Source organism: Phocoena sinus, chromosome 4 (assembly GCF_008692025.1).
Source record: "Phocoena sinus isolate mPhoSin1 chromosome 4, mPhoSin1.pri, whole genome shotgun sequence".
Lineage (NCBI taxonomy): Eukaryota > Metazoa > Chordata > Mammalia > Artiodactyla > Phocoenidae > Phocoena > Phocoena sinus.
In genome coordinates, this window is record NC_045766.1 from 143,959,624 (window position 1) to 143,978,950 (window position 19,327).

The following is a 19,327-nucleotide window of genomic DNA, read 5'->3' on the forward strand; positions in this document are numbered from 1 at the left end:
TGTGCATTTCTTCTAGTCTTTTCTTTCTTCCTTTCTTTTATGCATGTGTGTATACGTTGTGTGGTGTGTATGTAATGTGTGTGTGTGTGCATGTGTGTGTGTGTTGCGGGTGATGCCTGCGTGCACGGTGTGTCAGCTCCCCCGTCCGCCCCGTACGTACGTCGCTCTCGGGAGGGAAGGGCATGAGGACCCCGTGGGGGGTAGCTGCAGATCTGGGCTCTGGCGTGAGCACCGTGGACCCCTCCTCTGCCCGCAGCCCCTCACCCCTGGGGTCCCTGGCGCCCCACCTGACCGCCGGTCCCGTCTTCGCAGGACGGCCGTTCTCAGTGAAGGGCCCTGCACTCGCTACTGAGCTGTGGCCATGGGCCTGCTTGCCTTCCTGAAGACCCAGTTCGTCGTGCACCTCCTCATCGGCTTCGTCTTCGTGGTGAGTGGGCTGATCATCAACTCCATCCAGCTCTGCACACTAGTCCTCTGGCCCGTGAACAAGCAGCTGTACCGCCGGCTGAACTGCCGCCTTGCATACTCGCTCTGGAGCCGTGAGTACCACCCGCGTGTGCACGGCGGGGGTCGGGGGGCCGCGGACAGTCAGGACGGCCGCCTTTCTGCTGGATGGTCCCAGACAAACCAGTGCAGGGCCGCTGGGGTGAACGCCTGTGGTGGTGAGACGAGACGCGGTGGGCTGGCTCTCGCTCCCCGGCAGGAACCGGGGGCTGCTCCTGGCCAGTAGCTGTAGCGGGGGCGGGGTTTGGCCCGAGCTCTTCACCGGGCTGAACCACGTGACGGCCCGATCCCTGAGCCTCTGGACCCACAGAGGTGGCAGTTCCACGTGGTCTCACGCGGTACTCTGGAGAGTTGGAAACGAGCAACGATAAAGTCAGTTCACCATGACCAAGCCCTAACAGCTGCCGCCGGTACGTGGCCAGTCTTGGGTCACCAGACCCCCAGTCACCCCCACACCAGAGCACAGTGAAGCTCCCCTCGGGCGGCCTGTCATCACCGTGTAGTGTAGATGCTGCGGTACCTCTCTGCAAAAGGCACGGACTCCCACCCGTCTCTTAATTAAATATATGTGTTAGGCATGTACAGGTGTTACCGATACGCCCTTGTGATGTGTGTGCATTTGTACGAACGAATCAGTCTTCACCCATCAGCTGCACAGAGACTTAGAAGCTGCTGACGGGGGGCGTGGGGGGCCGCTCGCCCTGCAGGTTGGGGTCACGGGGCACATCTTTGGACGGCAGTTTGCCGGTAGTGATGGACAACTTAAACGGTTCTATTTTTTGACCTAAATATTCCACCAAATAAGAATGTAACCTAGAAAGAGATCTGCAACAGTACATATGTGTGCAGATATTCTCATGTTACCACTTTTATAGTAACATAAGACTAATATAAAACTGAGCAGCCTAAATGCCCATTAATGGAAGCTAACTGTGGTGTGTCCACTGGATGGAATCCCACACGGCCACTAAGAACAACAGGGAGAATCTCTCTGGCCTGATAGAGAGCCAAGTTCAAGATACATTTTTAAGTGAAAACGGAAGCGATAAAGCAAAGCACAGAGGGTGCTCTGCATTTGTTTACTTTTAAGACACGTGTGTGACGTGTCTGCACTTGTGCGTGGCCACCCCTGCTTAGAGAAAGCTGAAGGGTGAACAGAAAACGTAACTACCCCGGGAGTGAAGGAAGGCGGGGACTCATGTTTATTTCATACTGTGTGCTGTGTACACTTCTTAACATAAGAACACGTTTCTTTTACAATGAAGAGAAAATAATACACACGTTACTTCCTGTGGGAAGTGGTGAGTCTGTGTGCCTGTCCCTGTGACCCCTCCCAGTGCAGGAGCAGGAAGACGGCAGCTAAGCGGCCGTACGAGTGTCCACGCCCAGGTGTGTGCACCACCACCCCCCCCGCGCCCCCCCGCCCCCGCAAGGCGCGGCAGCCCCGCCTGTGCTTCCAGCCATAAATAGTCTGAACTGCAATAAATAAATAGCATAAACTGAGATAGTTTCCTAAATAAAAGGCCACCTTTGTGTGTGTGTGAGAAGGAGAATTAGAAATCCTACCATATAGGACATACAGGTGAGGTATTTACGAGTATCACCCTCGTGGGAGGTGAGTACATACCTAAAGGGCAAATGCCAACTCGATGAAAACCATAGACTCCACCTCCGGCAGTATTCTGAAGTTAAAACGCTACAAAACAGCCAAACTCTGGCGAATAAAAATTGTAATTATAATATTTTTTAAAAGTAAAAGCTTAGTGAATGAATGTTACAGGTTAGGTTAGATACAGATTAGATACAGCTAATGAGAGAGTGAGTGAACTGGACATTACTATGAAGAAATCATCCTGATTGCAGTAGAAAGACAAGATGAAAAATATAAAACAGGAGTTAAAAGATGTAAGGGGAGAGTGAAAGTCTATGAAACAGGTCTTGGACTCCTGTACCCAAGGAAAGAATAAGCGTAAGCTCCATTGGAGGAAATGATGGCTGAGAATTTTCCCGAACGGATGAAAAACAAGATTCTGTAGCTTTAGGAAGCAAATGTATACGAAGCAGGGTATATAAGCAGAAATTCACACTTAGACCCAGCACAGAGAAATCACAAACCACCAGAGACAAAAAGAAGATCTTAAAAACGCCCAGAAAAGAAAGCTAGAACACCTACAAAGATTGACAGACTCCCAGCTGACTCGGCAGAACGTATGTTATCAGAGCCAGAGGGAGTGGGCTGTCTCCAGCCTCGGCCTAGAGCTCTACATCCAGCAAAGTGACCTTTCAGGACTGAGATTGAGATAAAACAGCCTGAGGGAAACAAAAAGTGAGTATATCGTCACCTGAAATTTTTTTAAAGAATATTCTTTAGTAAGAACAAAAGCTATCAGAAAAAGTAGGGTCTGAGTTACCAGAAAGACTGGTGGACTGAGAAATTGGTAAGTAGGTAAATCTAAACAGTCATATAAAATAGTAACGATGCCCCAACCCGCGTGGCTGAGAGCAGACAGGACCAGCGGCAGGCAGTCTGTCAGTCAGGAGTGGGGACAAAAGTTAGGACTCCATCATTCTCGTATTTGTCAGGAAGACAGCAGAGATCTTTCCTTAAGACTGTTAACTAAGTATAGGGTAGAAAACAGAAGTCAAACATAACTTCTAAACTATTTGAAAAAGATGGATTAAAAAAGCAAAGACAAATTCATTTTTTAAGGCAAGAAAGTATAAAAAAGCACAAAAATAAGAAAACTTGAGGTAGAAGTTACACTTGAGGTGTAAAATCCTCCAATATTTGGAAGGAACACAGGTGCCCACTGAACCCACATGCTGTGAGAGTTTCCCCCAGGACCTGGTGAATTTGGGGGGCTTCTCCACTTGTCCATTTCTTAAATACACGAGCAGGAGTCCTTCCCGGATTTGAGCTGGTGAAACCTTTCCCCGATTCCGTGGGCATGTGGGGTGAGCGAGGGTCACACAAATGTGGAGACCAGCGGTCCCCAACCTTTTTGGCACCAGAGACCGGTTTCGTGGACGACAGTTTTTCCGCGGACGGAGAGCAGTAATGCAAGCGATGGGGTTCGCTAGCGGGCCAGCCACTCACCTCCTGCTGTGCGGCCTGGTTCCTAACACCAGTTTGCGGCCCGGGGGTTGGGGACCCCTGGTGTAGACGACCCTGAACCACTGCTTTCTTTTCAGCTCTGCGAGCATCCCTATGTTCATTCTGTGTTGCCGGTGTCTTTTGCTGTCCCCCCGAGCCCAGGGTGACGCGTCGTCCTCAGGCCCGAGGAGTCTTCGTGCTGTGTCAGGGGCACAGATGTGGAACCAGACAGCCTGGCTGGGGCCCTGGCTCCCCGCTGACCTCAGCCAAGGCTCTAACCCTTCTCGTCTGTGAAATAGAGACGGCGCCTCTCAGCTGGACCATCAAGGTTAAATGAGCGCATAGAATGTGCACACGACACTGTTCAGTAAGCGATTACCATTAGTAGGCACGTTTGAATTTTCCAAAAACTCATTCGTTGGAATGTGCAGAGCATGGCTTGCTCATGTGTGTTAGGGCAAGCATATGTTCGAATGAAGGAAATCACAAAAAAAGTCCTCACTCAACATATTCTCCAAATTGACCGTGAGCACATTCACAGCGCCAGCCCCGGCCGCGTGTGTAGCGATCTATGATCTATGATCTACGAGAGACCGATGTGACTGGAAATGCGCTGAGCAGCCCACCGGGCCATGCTGGCACCTGGTGGAACAGAGCTGCCTCGACACGCCGCTTTCCTGCAGGCAGCCCTCTGCTGGGCTCACTCTCCGGGCAGGGTGGTGGGGGGGGGGGTGGGTAAAATGCCTGCAGGGGCTGCCTGTGCTGTCTTCAGTTCAGTCCTGCTCACCAGCCCCACCTGGGCCAGACCTCTCGCTGGACCAGAAATGCCCAGGTCCCAAGTGCGGCCAGGGGAAGGCACCCCATGAGCACTTTCTCCCCTGCATCCTGGCTGCTGGCCAGAGCTCCCGCCCATAGAAGCCTGCCGTGTAGCGAGGAGGCCATGTACCCGTGCAGGCCGCCCAGGGATGAGCGCACAGTCCCATGCAGTGGTCCTCGTGTGCCTGGACGGTGCCACGGGGTCGCAGCTCCGGCGTCCTTTCCACCTGTGAGTGGCCAGCGGATGTGGTCCGTCCCCCGCAGGTGGCAGCTCTGAGCCGGCGCTGTGGTGTCCTGCAGCGTGATTTGCAGGTCATCCTGGGAGGCGGTCGTGGAAACAAGGAGCCTTTAGATGCGGCGTCAGTGCCCACGTGCGTGAGGCACGTGTTGTCAGGCCTAAGTGAAGAAATGACTTTGAAAGGTAGCTTTTTTAGAAAATTCCGTGTCTGTGGGGGTTTTAGACTCGCACCCCTATTCGCTTCGTCCAGGGCTTCCTCCATCACACACAGGGACGGCCGGGAGAGCCGGGTTCACTGGGGTCCTGAGCACCCCCTGCGGGCTCTGCATCCTCCCCAGAGGACGGCTGAGGTCCCTGCTCCTTGGACGAGGGGCCCGCAGGTCGGAGCAGCTCATCCAGGCCGCCACCCTCCCTGCCGGGTGATTTTTACGTCAGTGGGTTGAGGCTGTATTGATTCCTCTCAGACTTGTGGTGAGAAAGCATCGCAGGATTTCCCCATCAAAGAGACGGCCACACCGCAGCGTTCACTGCAGCATCGTTCACAATAGCCAAGGTGTGGAAACAACGTCAGTGTCCATCAGCGGACGAACAGATGCGCAAAATGTGGTCTCTGCGTACAAGAGAATTTTATTCAGCCTTTAGAAAGGAAATCCTGCCATATGTGACAACATGGGTGAACTTGGAGGACAAGATGTGGCGGAGCCAGTCACAGAAGGACAGACTGCGCTTGTCCTTCTTATATGAGGGGCCTAACGTAATCGAGCTCAGGGAAGCAGAGGAGAGAATGGGGGCTGCCGGGGCTGGGGGAGGGGAAGGGGCGAGCGCTGTCAGGTGGGTGTGCAGCGCCAGTTACACACAGTGAGTAAGTTCTAGAGGCCCGCAGTTACCAGTACTGTACTGTCCACTCGGAATCTGTGAGGAGGGTAGGCCTCAAGTTAAATGTCCTCACTTCAGGCTTCCCTGGTGGCGCAGTGGTTAGGAATCCGCCTGCCAACGCAGGGGACACGGGTTCGAGCCCTGGTCCGGGAAGATCCCACGTGCCTTGGAGCAACTAAGCCCGTGCGTCACAACTACCGGAGCCTGCGAGCCACAACTACTGAAGCCTGTGAGCCTAGAGCCCGTGCTCCGCAACAAGAGAAGCCACAGCTCGCCTCAACTAGAGAAAGCCCACGCGCAGCAACGAAGACCCAGTGCAGCCAAAAATAAATAAATAAAATATATGTCCTCGCTACAATAATGAATAAACCCTTCCTTGTTCCCAAGCACATTGCTTCAGAAGCAGTGGTTTCAGTCAGCCACAGGCTCTTACTTGACCAGCTGACACACGGAGGTTCGCCCAGGCCTCCGTCATCGAGAAAGGGACAGGAACAGGCCATCGCCGAGCTGCACGCAGGCCTGTCTCAGCCCTGGTCCCCGCCGCCTGGGTGGGGTGTTCACCAAGCCCCCAGCAGCTGCCTGTGCTTCCGGATGGACGGCTCAGCCTAACCTTGGGCCTCTTTATTTCTTTTTCTTTTAATGTTTATTTATCGGGCTGTGCCGGGTCTTAGTTGCGGCATGTGGGATCTAGTTCCCTGACCAGGGATCGAAGCCGGGCCCCCTGCGTGGGGAGTGCGGAGCCTTAACCACTGGAGCACCCGGAAAGTCCCTGTTTCCGTCTGCTTTGTAATTCTTAAACAGCTATCGGGGGCGGGGGGGGGGGTGAAATTCACCCACTTAAAGCATGCGGTCCGGCGGTTTTAGTGTATTCATAGAGTCATGTGCCCATCAGCACAGTCTAATCATAGAACATTTTCACCCCATAAAGAAGTGGTCACGCCTCCATTCTGCCCCCTCCCCAGCCCCGGCAGTCACTATTCTGCCTCCTGTCTCGGTGGCTTTGCCTCTTCTGCACATTTCATGCAAATGGAACCATGCAGCGTGTGGTCGTGTCTGACTCCTTTCACTCGGAGCTCAGTGTTTCCAAGGTTCGTCCACACCGTAGTGCGTGTGAGGCCCACGTTCCCACGTCACTGCAAGACGTCACCCTGTATGGATACGCACTGCCTGTTCGTGTGAGGCCCACGTTCCCGCGTCACTGCAAGACGTCACCCTGTATGGATACGCACTGCCTGTTCGTGTGAGGCCCACGTTCCCGCGTCACTGCAAGACGTCACCCTGTATGGATACGCACTGCCTGTTCGTGTGAGGCCCACGTTCCCGCGTCACTGCAAGACGTCACCCTGTATGGATACGCACTGCCTGTTCGTGTGAGGCCCACGTTCCCGCGTCACTGCAAGACGTCACCCTGTATGGATACGCACTGCCTGTTCGTGTGAGGCCCACGTTCCCGCGTCACTGCAAGACGTCACCCTGTATGGATACGCACTGCCTGTTCGTGTGAGGCCCACGTTCCCGCGTCACTGCAAGACGTCACCCTGTATGGATACGCACTGCCTGTTCGTGTGAGGCCCACGTTCCCGCGTCACTGCAAGACGTCACCCTGTATGGATACGCACTGCCTGTTCGTGTGAGGCCCACGTTCCCGCGTCACTGCAAGACGTCACCCTGTATGGATACGCACTGCCTGTTCGTGTGAGGCCCACGTTCCCGCGTCACTGCAAGACGTCACCCTGTATGGATACGCACTGCCTGTTCGTGTGAGGCCCACGTTCCCGCGTCCTCACTTCTCTTGGGCATCTACCTAGTGGTGCCATTGCTGGGTCCTCTGGTTACCCTGTCTGGAACATAGTTTTCCAATGCGGCTGCACCTTTTACGTCCCCACCAGCAGCGTCAGGGGTCCTAGGCGCCCTCTCCGCACCAGCACCTGCTATTTACTGTCTGTTAGATGACAGCGTCCTGGTGCGTGTGACGTGGTTGCCTCGCCGTGGCTTTGGCCTGCACTCTCCCGACGACTGGTGATGCCGAGCATCTACTCGTGTGCTTGCCGGCCATCTGTAAATCCTCTTCGGAGACCGTCTGTCCAGGGCCTCTTGTCTTTCCATTCCTTGGGTCTTTATTCGTGCCTTGAATGCCGGCTGGAAGTCGCCAGGCTAACAGGTTCATCCCGGGGGGGAGTTTGCCTCTGTTGACCTGGCCTGCGTCCCCTCAGAGCCCTCTCTGGTCCGTTGATGAAGCTTATGGCGAGCATGTCCTGGAGCTGACCTCTTTATGACCCCTCCTCGGACTGCCCCGAGGGTAGGAAGGACCGCGGTTTGTGGTTCGAGAGTGTTCAGGTATTACCTGAGAGTCGGCCTTCCGTCCAGTCCCCGCCTTGTGTAGAAAAGGAAGTGCAGACGCCAGCACATGGGGTGGAGCTGTGTGTCCCCCAACTTCCACCTGGGCTGGTGGGGACACTAAGTGGAAGGAGAAACCAGGCCCCGTGCCGAGTCCCATCCAGTCCCCCACAGCCCTGTGAGGAAGCCACTGTTGTCTCCTGTCAACAGGGAAACCGAGGCTCAGGCAGTCAGGCTCAGAGCCCACTGTCTAAGCACTGGGCTGTCCTGCCCCATCAGGCTTCCCTGGCCTCCCTCCCCAAGGGCCAGTCTCCGGAAAACCGATGGCTTGGTGTCCAGCAAACAAAGGACAGGCTGTCTGGTGGGCGTCCTGAGCCTGGGAGCCATACTTCCTGGTCTGAGGCCACCCTCCTCGGGCGCCTGGCCGCGGTGGGTGTGATGCTGGCTGGCTGTGGGCCTGCAGCCTCCCCTTCCTGCTCTGCTGGGGACTGAACGTGTGCTATCCCGTCAGTGCAGAGCACCTGTGAGAACTGCAGTCGGACATGACGATAAAGGTATCCACCTAAACTCTTGTAAAGAGTAACGTGGGTAAGGGTTACAGTACTTAACGTACATAAACTGAGGACCCCTTTGTAGCCCGAGGAGGACCCTAGTTTATTCGTCTATTTCTGTGTTTTTAAGCTTCCTCCGAAACTTCCCACAGAGCCCCGGGCTCTGGGCTGAGATTGGAACTCCACCGCTTTTTATCTGTGCTTTGGGAATGATGTAGCACTAACCCAAGTCGCCTGAGGAGTAGATGACTTAACTTGTGTAATTTACATAGCAGAGCACGTGGTATCCTGCCGGTATTCAGTAACTCGTGGCTGTTGATGATAACAGTAATATACGCTGATGGTGCATTCTCTCAATAAGCGAATGCTTTGCTCACCACGCCATCCTATGGGGCATTTGATTTTTAAGAAAAGCGAAGATCTGATTTTTAAGAAAAAATGGTTTAAATCAAGTCCTTTAGATATGTTGGTCAGAAAAACTTCCACCTAAAACGGGTTCCCTCCTCCATCTCTTCTGCGTTCGTTTGACTTCTCCCCTGACTTTTGCTTAGAGAAGCGTAATTAGAATTTCAGAAAACTTCATTTTAAACATAAACATAAACCATCAAAACTCATTGCTAGCCGAAAATGCCAGTCTGGCCGATCCCGTACAAGCCCTGCCCACGTCAGGGAGCAGAGGCGGGGGGCCCGGCCCGGAGTGCGGCGGTCCGCACCTCGCCGACGTCTCTCCCTGTGTGTCCTCAGAGCTGGTCATGCTTCTGGAGTGGTGGTCACGCACGGAGTGCACCCTGTTCACCGACCAGGCCACGGTGGGCCACTTCGGGAAGGAGCACGTAGTCATCATCCTGAACCACAACTTCGAGATCGACTTCCTCTGTGGGTGGACCATGTGTGAGCGCTTCGGCGTGCTGGGGGTGAGCGATGTGGGGTTCCCGGGAGGGAGTGGGCTGTGATATGCGGGGGTCGCAGGAGGGTGGGGTAAGTGACATGGGGTCCCAGGGAGGTGCTGGCATGGCTCCCTGGGGTCTGGCCTTCCCTCTGGTTTAGCCCCTGGTCCCTCCAAGCTAGGAGTCCCAGCATGGCTGACCTCAGGGCACCTGGGACTGCTGCAGGCTGCCCCCAGCTGCCCCCAGCTGCCCCAGGGCTTGCTCATGAGACCAGGTGTCACTGCGTTTCCTCTCAACTCCTTCCTCCCCCGCTTGGCTCAGCTGCCTCCGATGAGACAGGATGAGGGGTCCCCTGCGGTGGAAGCGCAGTGCGTGGCGGCCCCGGCATCTTCCTCGGGGAGCCCCGGGCCTGGCGGCCAGCGCAACCTCTAGGTCCTTGGCTCCCCTGCTGCCCGCCTGCCCGCGCTTTCCCCATCTGGTGGCGCCTGCACTCTGGGTCCATGCTTATCTAGAGCGTCACACTCAGAGGCGGGGTCTCCCAAGGACAGCCGGTCCTGGGGGTGGCCTGCGGGGGCGTGCCCTCGGGGACCTTGTGGTCCTGATGCGCCAGCTGCTCTGCCCTCCCCCCAGAGTTCCAAAGTCCTGGCTAAAAGGGAGCTGCTTTACGTGCCCCTCATCGGCTGGACGTGGTACTTCCTGGAGATCGTGTTCTGCAAACGGAAATGGGAGGAAGACCGGGAAGCCGTCATCAAAGGGCTGAGGCGCCTGGCTGACTACCCCGAATACGTGTGGGTGAGTGAGGGGTGAAGCCACACGGACTGTGTTGTCTTGAGTCTCAGGGGCGCAGCCTGAGTTCTTAGTGGTGAGCCGGCAAGAGCCTCTGAGCACCAGGGAAGCTGTCTGAGGAGGGCGGGGCCCCGCCCCTCTGAGCCTGCAGGCTTGGGAACCCCTCTTGGACCACCTGCTTCCACCTGCCCCAGGTGGGACCCGCCGCGCCAGGGGCACCGCCGCCCCTCACACCCGGCCCCACTCAGAGCAGAGCCTGCTCGGCTGAGCCGGGGGCTCCCTGGAGACGTTAGCGGGCCGTCTGCCCAGCGCCCAGGCTGTTCCGCCGAGTCAGGGCTCAGGACAAGCCCTCGTGAGCGATAGTTCTGTGGGTCGACGTGGACTTCAGTTGTTAGAAGGTTTGCGCTGTACTTAAAACAGCCACCCTTCAAGGGCAGGGAAGGGCCCTGGGGGCCGGGGCTCTGGTGGTCCTTTCTGAGCCCCTGGATGGAGTTATTTGATGGACAGCCATCTGAAATGATCGGTATCGATCGGTTTGCATATCATTTCCGGTCTCTGACGGCAGTTCCTTATTTGGTGTCTGTAACTCACCAAGGCAAAGGGATAGAAGACTTTGTTTTCCACTCGCCATCGGAAGGCTGCTGCCTAGGGATACCTTGTCTCACTCTCTCCGGGAAGTGTCTTTTCATTCCCTGAGAACAGGTGCAGGGCTGTTGCTGTCTGTGAAGGAGTCGTGGGCGGAGTGTGATTGCGGCATCTCTGGTCATACCCCGCTCTGGTCGCTGGGGGGCGACATTTCCACAAGACTTTGCCGCCAGGCGGGGGCACGTACACGGGCGATAAGGAGCCTGTCGGGCTCCAGTCCCGGTCGCCAGCACCGCCCTGACCTCCGTCCCCTGTCTGTGTCTTAGTTTCTCCTGTACTGTGAGGGCACGCGCTTCACGGAGAAGAAGCATCGGGTCAGCATGGAGGTGGCCGCCTCCAAAGGGCTGCCCGTCCTCAAGTACCACCTGCTGCCTCGGACCAAGGGCTTCACCACCGCGGTCCAGTGCCTCCGTGGGACAGGTAAGAGCCACCCGCTGGGACTGTCTCCAGCCCAGGCTCCAAGCAAAGCAAGACGCGAAGTCAGTGATTTGCCAAAAACCAGATCGGTGAGTCCCGTGTAAAATACAGGATGCCAGTGGCGTTAAAGGGAGAACTGAGTACTCAGATTTACGTGTTGTAAGATTCTCGTATCATTTTTTGAGGTGATAAAATACTAGTTAGTGGGAAACAACTAAAATGATAATAAAAAAGGTATATAACTGAAAACCTTATAAAGGAAAAAATATATATCCAGTTAATCCAAAAGGAAGGCAAGATGAAAGGGACAAAGGACAGGATGGATAGGAAACGGTCTCTTTAAACACGAACGTGCCCGTAAGTACGGTAGATGTGACTCAACTAAATGCCCTGATAAGAGAGGAGAAGTGGCAAAAGGAGCAATCCAGGTCAACCACGGTGGCCCTGCTGCAGAATGTCAGCTGGCACCTGTCACCCTCTGCCCCTCTCCCTGCAGTCGCAGCTGTCTACGACGTCACACTGAACTTCCGAGGAAACAAGAACCCGTCTTTGCTGGGGATCCTCTACGGGAAGAAGTACGAGGCGGATATGTGTGTGAGGTGAGCAGACAGGTGCCCACAGGGGCGGGGCTGGCAGGTGGGTGGGACTGGAGCCAGCTCCTCCCACCTCCTGGCTGCCTCCCGGCGGCCCCCATGTGGAGGTGGCCGGCATTCCACCCTCCAGGGCAGGCATACGGTGGGGACAGTACAGGGCAAAGGAGTGGGTGCGACTTACAGGAGGAATGTTCCAGAAGCTCCAAGGGAGGCGTGACCCCTCCCACTGGAGAGAGCAGAGGCTTTTTGGAGGAGGCTTCTGAGCTAAAACTTGGACAGCAAGTAGGACTTTAATAGACAGGAGAAGGACAAGCTGTCCCCGTCTGAATGGGATGCACATGTGTCCCCCTTTTCATGGTGTACAGCCACGCAGACCACCTGGGAGAGAAGGTGGGGTCAGGGCCACGTGCTGGGCTTCGGGCTCCTGGCTGCCTGGTCTGAGCTGGGAGGTTCCACCCAGCCAGCCTCCACCCCATTGGCTCAGAGGCAGCCCCGCCCGAACTGAACTGGTGAACGCAGGGCAGCTCTGGATGGCCCCCGTGGGACACTTTAGGATGCCCCAGAAGCGAAACTCAGCCCGAGGAGGGGCCCCATATGGCCCTTAAAATGTCCCCAGGTCATCAGAAACTATTCCCGTTGGTCTGTGCAGTGAGCATTTATTGCGTGTCTGCTGTATGCATAGGAAGGGGGTAGAGGGATCAGAGAGAAGGGAGCTTCTGAAAGGATTCACTGCTGAAGAGGCAGAAACCTGCTCAGCGGGCGGGGCTGCAGGCGCCACTCTGGGAGCAGAGGAAGGGAAATGACAAAGTGACCGTCTTTCTCTGCAGTTTGTTGGGCCATAATGGGAGAGGCCACCTGCACCCTGTCCTCCCACCTCCGGGGAAGCCCTTGTGGCTGACTCCGCCCCCTCCCCGCCCCCCCACGGTGCTGACCTTTCACCCCTGATAGAAACCCTGCATCTCTCTGAGCTGATCAATGTAGGGTGTCCCTCCCGAGGAACATTACGGCCTCACGCTGCACTGCTTATGGAGTGACTTTTGCTGGCACTGGTGGCTTTGGCCCAGAGGGGCAGGGATCTCAGGGTCAGAGGGGAACAGAATCCCTTTGGGGTTCCATCCCCAGTGACTCGTGGTCTTGGTGAAATGTCCAGACGTCCAGGGCCACCGGCAGAGCCTGAGGCTCCACTGGGAGAGCGGGTTCCATGTCTGTAACACAAGATCAAGGTCAGGGACTAGGGCTGCGGCCGGAGGTCGCTGAGTCTCTCCGCCACGCCACTCTCTGACGCTCCGTGTTTTCTGCCTCATGAAGAGAAGATAATCCACCCAGGAGTCCTTTTACCTTAAGGCACAGCCTGGGGGCTGCTCTATTCATTAAGTGGTGCTCTGACCTGATTCCAGCCCCAGGCCTAATTCCAGGCAGGCCTTCCAGGTCCATGTGTTGTCTGGATCGTCCTGTTTGAACTCGCCAGTCTCCTGTTTCACTCACATGTGCCCAGAAAGGCAGGACGTTCCTGTGTGTATAAGCCGCATAGCCCCGTCTCTGTGTCGGCCCCGTGTCGGCCACTGACCGCCACCGACTTGGTGTCCATCCTGCTCAGTCTGACCCAAGGAGGCTCTGACCGGCCCTCTTTCTTGAGAGCTTGAGCCAGGACAAGTTTAAAAAAAAAAATACCACTCAGTTCTCCTGCCCCAGTGTAGGAAGTTTCCAGGAATAAGTCTGTGAAGATAAACAGGAAGCTGGGTGGCTTTTTCCCTCTGACGTTCACAGAGGACTAGCTCAAAGTCACTGTAGGGTCTCCTGTTCCATCCGGGGATCAAGGGAGAGCCCAGGACCCTTGCCCTTAGTTCTCTAGAACCCCTGGCCGGGGGCTGACCACTGGTGGCCAACAGGGAACGGGTGATTTTTCTGGGGCCCTGGATGGTCCCGGTCATCCTCACGGGAGCCCTCAGAGGCAGATCCTGCTCTTGTCCCTGGCTAGGAGGGCTCTGGCAGCCTTAGCCACCCATGATCAGAGCTGGTAGGTGGCACAGCTGGGGGAGCCCGCCTGGTCCAGCTGCAGGCCAATGCTCACACCACCCTCCATCCAGGCTATAGCGCCCCTCCACGTGGGCACCCAGCTCCAGCTGGAGAGGAGTGGTGCTTTAATCTGCTCGTTTTCCCCTTCGTTGCAGAAAATGTGAGGCTGTATTTCACCCAATCATATTTTAATAAATATATTCTTAGAGTTTCTGAAAGTTTCAACTTACTGTTTTGTATCACCAAACGGGTGTCTTGAGTAAAAGCAATATCCCAAAACATACCTGTAATCAAAGAAGACAAGGTTCCCGTGAGCCAGTGGAGTTGGGCCTCATTTCCCCGGGGGCCTGAGACCGGGCCAGGGCCTTGGGGATGGTGACTTGAGGCTCTCCTGTGTCCATGCTGGCAGTTGGGGCCAGCGTCCTCAAAGTGGAGTCAACTCCAGAGTTGTATTTATGTTTTATCTCATCATTTAAAACTCTTATTTTATATATTTTGTCCTGCATATAACAGACATACAACAGAACCTGTACGTGGTAATGTGAAATCAGGGGAGAACAGTCACGTGAGTTTGACACTGTGGGCCGTCGTCCCTCTGTGGACAGACCCCTTCCAACTTCCTTCCCTTCCTGAGACAGCACCTGTGGCAAACCCTTCAAGCGCTGCTTCTCACCGTGTACTCCTGGAGGTCCCCAGCACCTTTCGGGTCCACAGAGTCAAACCGTTTTGTTTACAGGAGGTTCTAAGTCGTCTTCTCTCCTCTGAGCGTACAGCGGGGTCTCCCAGAGGCTGCGTGACATGTGGCCCAGCATCGCTTGGATGTCTGGTTGCGTGTGTGCTTGTAAAACTGGGAAGTTTTACAAGATGGATGGTAAAGATGGATAGGTATAACCCACAAAATCCAAAGCTCTCAACTTTTAGAGACAAGAAGGTAGGGCTTTGGGCTTTTTCGTGGCGCAGTGGTTAAGAATCCGCCCGCCAATGCAGGGGACATGGGTTCGAGCCCTGGTCCGGGAAGATCCCACATGCAGCAGAGGAACTAAGCCCGTGCTGCACAACTACTGAGCCTGCGCTCTAGAGCCCGCGTGCCACAACTACTGAGCCTGTGTGCCACAACTACTGGAGCCTGCACTCTAGAGCCTGCGTGCCACAACTACTGAGCCTGTGTGCCACAACTACTGAAGCCCACGCGCCTAGAGCCCGTGCTCCACAACAAAAGAAGCCACCATAATAAGAAGCCTGTGCACCACAACTACTGAGCCTCGCTCTAGAGCCCACAAGCCACAACTACTGAGCCTGTGCGCCACAACTACTGAGCCTGTGCTCTAGAGCCCACGAGCCACAACTAATGAGCCCGTGCGCCACAACTACTGAGCCTGCGCTCTAGAGCCTGCGTGCCACAACTACTGAGCCTGTGCGCCACAACTACTGAGCCTGCACTCTAGAGCCCGCAGGCCACAACTACTGAAGCCTGCGTGCCTAGAGCCCGTGCTCCGCAACAAGAGAAGCCACCGGAATGAAAAGCACCACACCGAAGAGTAGCCCCCGCTCACCGCAACTAGAGAAAGCCCACACGCAGCAACGAAGACCCAACGCAGCCAAACATAAATAAATAAAAATAAATTTATTTTAAAAACCAAAAACGTTGAGATCCCTAAAAACATGGAGATTTGCCTCTGGCCGTGGACTTTTCTCGTGGCTCTGCTCTCACCCTGGGCCCTCTGAGGTGGGCAGCCAGCCCCCGTGATGACCGCGGTCCCTTGTTAAATTACTGTTGCTCACACGTGCGCTCAGCGGCCCCTCCTGGCGATCCCGAGGTACTACAGTTGCCGTAGAAAGCGGTCCTTGTCCTCCTTGTGTTACCGGGTAGACGCCTCCCCTTGTACGAGGGGCTGGTAATTCAGCTGGCGATAGGGCTTGTACAGAGGTCAGTGTCATCATTGACGCCAGCCGTTTGTTAATTGAGATTAAAGTTTCGAAATCTCGAAAATGCTTTTCATACTTGAAGCAAACGGATTTCATTTGTGAAACACAAACTCTTCTTTGCCTCATAACAGACACTCAGCCGTGGTCACTCCCAAAGAACAAACTATTAAGAAAGACCAAAACTGCTTAATGAACGGTCAGTTTTCCCAACGGAGCTGGGGGCGCAATCTGCTCGGCTCAGTGCTTCTGGGTGTCCCCGGGCGAGGCTTCCGCGCTCCCGGGCACATGAAGCACCTCCCGGCCCCTCCGTGGTTCCCTGGAGTCCCACCGGGCATGGGGGAATGCCCGAGAAGTTACTTTGATGTGTGTGTGTCTTTAGAAATTGAGAGTCAGATTTGAATAGAAAAGGCAGGGCTGACAAGTAACCCTGATGTATAATGATTTATTTTTCCTCTTTTCAGTTTGATGTCATCTGGTAATTCAATTTGCTTTCAATCTTCTTAATAAAACAGGAGATTTCCTCTGGAAGAGATCCCGCTGGATGAAAAGGAAGCGGCTCAGTGGCTTCATAAACTCTACCAGGAGAAGGTAAGGGCGCTCAGCTCTCCCCACACCCCACCCTCTTCTCGGGGTCTCACGAAGAGGTTTCGAAGGGGCAGCTAACAGGGCAGGCAGGTGGCACATTGGCTTCCTCTGGAGACGGGAGTGCTGTGCCACTCTCAAATTCTTCTTTCCAATCCTCTTCTTCGTCTTTCATTTTTCCTAACTTTTGAGGAATTAACAAACTAGAGAAAAGTGTAACGGATATCATAATGCTTGTATAACCATTGGCACTAACATTTTATCACGTTTGTTTCATTTTTTCATGTAAAAGAAATTAGACATATAACACTCATTATGTACGTGTGTATGTGTATATATGTGATTTAATAGGTAAGGCACAATATAGATGATGGGACGGGCTTCTTAGGATGACCCCACCCGGTCCCTCCTCCATCCCCCCCAACATGCCTCACCCCCACCTTTATACTGTGTGTATAAAGTTTATTTTATGCACACAAACAAACAGGACACTAGGTTATCATCTTCAGCAACAGGGGAGGCTTGGATAATCAGAAAGTCCTTCTAGGATAAAACACGTATCCTTTTAGACGCATTGACAAGTGCTGAAGAAAGTAAGGGAAATCTCTAGGGAGCAAAAGAGGAGGTGGGACTGAAATCCAGGTGGGAAGGCTGTGAGCTGAAGCTCCAGGAGTTTGCTGGTCCACCCAACCTGAAGGCTTGAGTTTTAATGCTACACGGAAGCAGAGAACAAAGATTTGACCTCACTTGGGGCTGCAAGTTGGAACTGAAGACCCTGATGAAGCTGGGACCCTCTGGGAGTTTTGCCCTGAAGTGGTTAAACTGGAAAATGTAACTGCCAGCATAGGAAGTGACTCTGAAGGTGCCTTCCCCCCACCCCTCCAACCCCTCCCCCCCGGCCCCGGTCTCTAAACGCCTCCCTGGTAATTCATAATCACAGTCCTCACGCAGCTGTGGGGGTTGAATTCATACTAACAGCAGAGCTCAGAGGATCCGCATAAGAAGTGGTTTTAGGTGAATCTCTCTAGAGCCCCTGAGAAAAGCACGTGGAAAACTAGAAGAACATGACTCCAAACCTAAGCTGCCCGAGATTTCTTCAGAAAAATTCTGCTGGAGAGGCGCTCATAACCAGAATCCACGATGGGCGAGTACAACAGACAAACAGATAAATTAAACCCTCCCGAAACTTCAGCTAATGGAACTGCCAGGGAGACTCAAATCAGTATGTATGAAATGATTAAGCAAAAAAGACGGGACTGAAAACAGAAGAACAAGACCGATTAAAAAATGAGACAGATTTGAGAAAAACCAGGTAAAATGTGTAGGCATGGAAATCTACTAACTGACGGCAAAATCTTAGTTAACAGATGAGACACAGCTGAGAGATAATTAGTGAGCTGGCAGGTTTTGAGGACGTTACTCAGAATGCAGCACAGAGGAAGAGAAAATGTAAAAAGGAAGTTTAAAAGATCCAGGGGATAAGCAGAGGTCCAGAGTATAACAGGGAGTCCAGAGGAGAAGGTGGGAAGAATGGTGAAGAGCAGTTGTCAGAGATCACCATAATACTTCTAAAATTGGGGCTCCCCTGGTGGCGCAGTGGTTGAGAGTCCGCCTGCCGATGCAGGGGACGCGGGTTCGTGCCCCGGTCCGGGAAGATCCCACGTTCCACGGAGCGGCTGGGCCCGTGAGCCATGGCCGCTGAGCCTGCGCGTCCGGAGCCTGTGCTCCACAGCGGTAGAGGCCACAACAGTGGGAGGCCCGTGTACCGCAAAAAAAACAAAACAAAACAAAAAAAACTTCTAGAATTGATGAACATGGGTTTCGTCAGCTTCAAGAAACCCAAGTCTGGAATAGGATAGATAAAAAGAATGTATATAATGTACATATATGTGTGTACACATATGCACACATATACATTATACAAACATACACAAGATAGAGTGAACCCAGAGAGAGAACAAAGAAAATAAAAATAGCATAAATTATTTAAGCACAAAGCAAAGCTACAAAAGAGTGAATCTACTGCACCAAAAGCTTTTCTTTAAAAATATTAATAAAATAGAAAGCCTTGGGCAAGACCAACTAAACAAGAGTGCCGGCATTAATGGGAACAAAAACGGTGACACAACCAAAGAGCAAGGAGTGAAAGTAGTATGAGAGCAGTATGACAACTTTATGCTCCTACATTTGAAAACTTGGATGAAATGTGTGATTTCCAAGAACAATAGAACTCTCCAGAAGAAAAGGAGACCTAAATAAAAAGGACTGGAGTGTGTGTGCGTCACCTGGCGGAAGACGTTGTATGCACGAGGCAGCAGAAGACCATGCATCTCTGGATCAGGGTCAAGTTTTAAAAGTTTGAAGGGACTTCCCTGGTGGTCCAGTGGTTAAGAATCCACCTTCCAATGCAGGGGACGTGGGTTCGATCCCTGGTCGGGGAACTAAGATCCCACATACTGCGGGGCAACTAAGCCCGTGTGCTGCAACTACTGAGCCCACGGCGCTCTGGAGCACATGCGCCACAAGTAGAGAGAAGCCTGTGCGCCGCAACGAAAGATCCCACGTGTCACAGCTAAGGCCCGACGCAGCCAAATAAAGAAATATTTTTTTTAAAAAAGTTTGAAACTCTTACAAAGAGTGACATTTGCAATCAACAGTATTTGTTTAGCAGGAAATGAGAAATAACCCAGAAGTGCATTATTAGGAAATGGATACATTATGTGTGTGTATTCATTTACCTGTGGTTCAATGAAAATGAACCAACTGCACGTTATCAATCTAAATGAATCTTGAGAAAGTAGGCGTAAAGAAAAGCAGATTGCAATAGGCGTACAGTGTGACGCTATTCACAGAAAATGACCAAGCGCGGGCGCCGTACTGTGCATTATCGTAGAGGTACCCGAGCACGGGGCTGCAGGTGTCAGCCCTTCCTGGGGATGGAGACCACCCGCTGAAGTGTGATGGCTCCTGGCGGGGATGGGACCACAGGCCTTGTCTTCATCTCTAAGGGTTACTTTCTAAAACAACCTGCTGCAAATACAGCAAGAGACACAACTGAT

At 53.6% G+C, this 19,327-nt stretch overlaps 1 protein-coding gene across 4 annotated transcripts in view; it reads left to right on the forward strand.

Annotated features, from left to right (window-relative positions):
* Positions 1 to 19,327, forward strand: part of AGPAT3 (1-acylglycerol-3-phosphate O-acyltransferase 3) — a 98,515-nt gene that overhangs the window by 70,639 nt on the left and 8,549 nt on the right. For all 4 annotated transcript variants that reach the window (XM_032629977.1, XM_032629976.1, XM_032629979.1 and 1 more), the window contains 6 exons: positions 313 to 539; positions 9,161 to 9,330; positions 9,934 to 10,095; positions 11,001 to 11,154; positions 11,648 to 11,750; positions 16,199 to 16,274. In XM_032629977.1, the coding sequence (XP_032485868.1) occupies positions 362 to 539; positions 9,161 to 9,330; positions 9,934 to 10,095; positions 11,001 to 11,154; positions 11,648 to 11,750; positions 16,199 to 16,274 (843 nt within the window). In that variant the 5' untranslated portion in view covers positions 313 to 361. The remainder of the gene's footprint in view (positions 1 to 312; positions 540 to 9,160; positions 9,331 to 9,933; positions 10,096 to 11,000; positions 11,155 to 11,647; positions 11,751 to 16,198; positions 16,275 to 19,327) is intronic.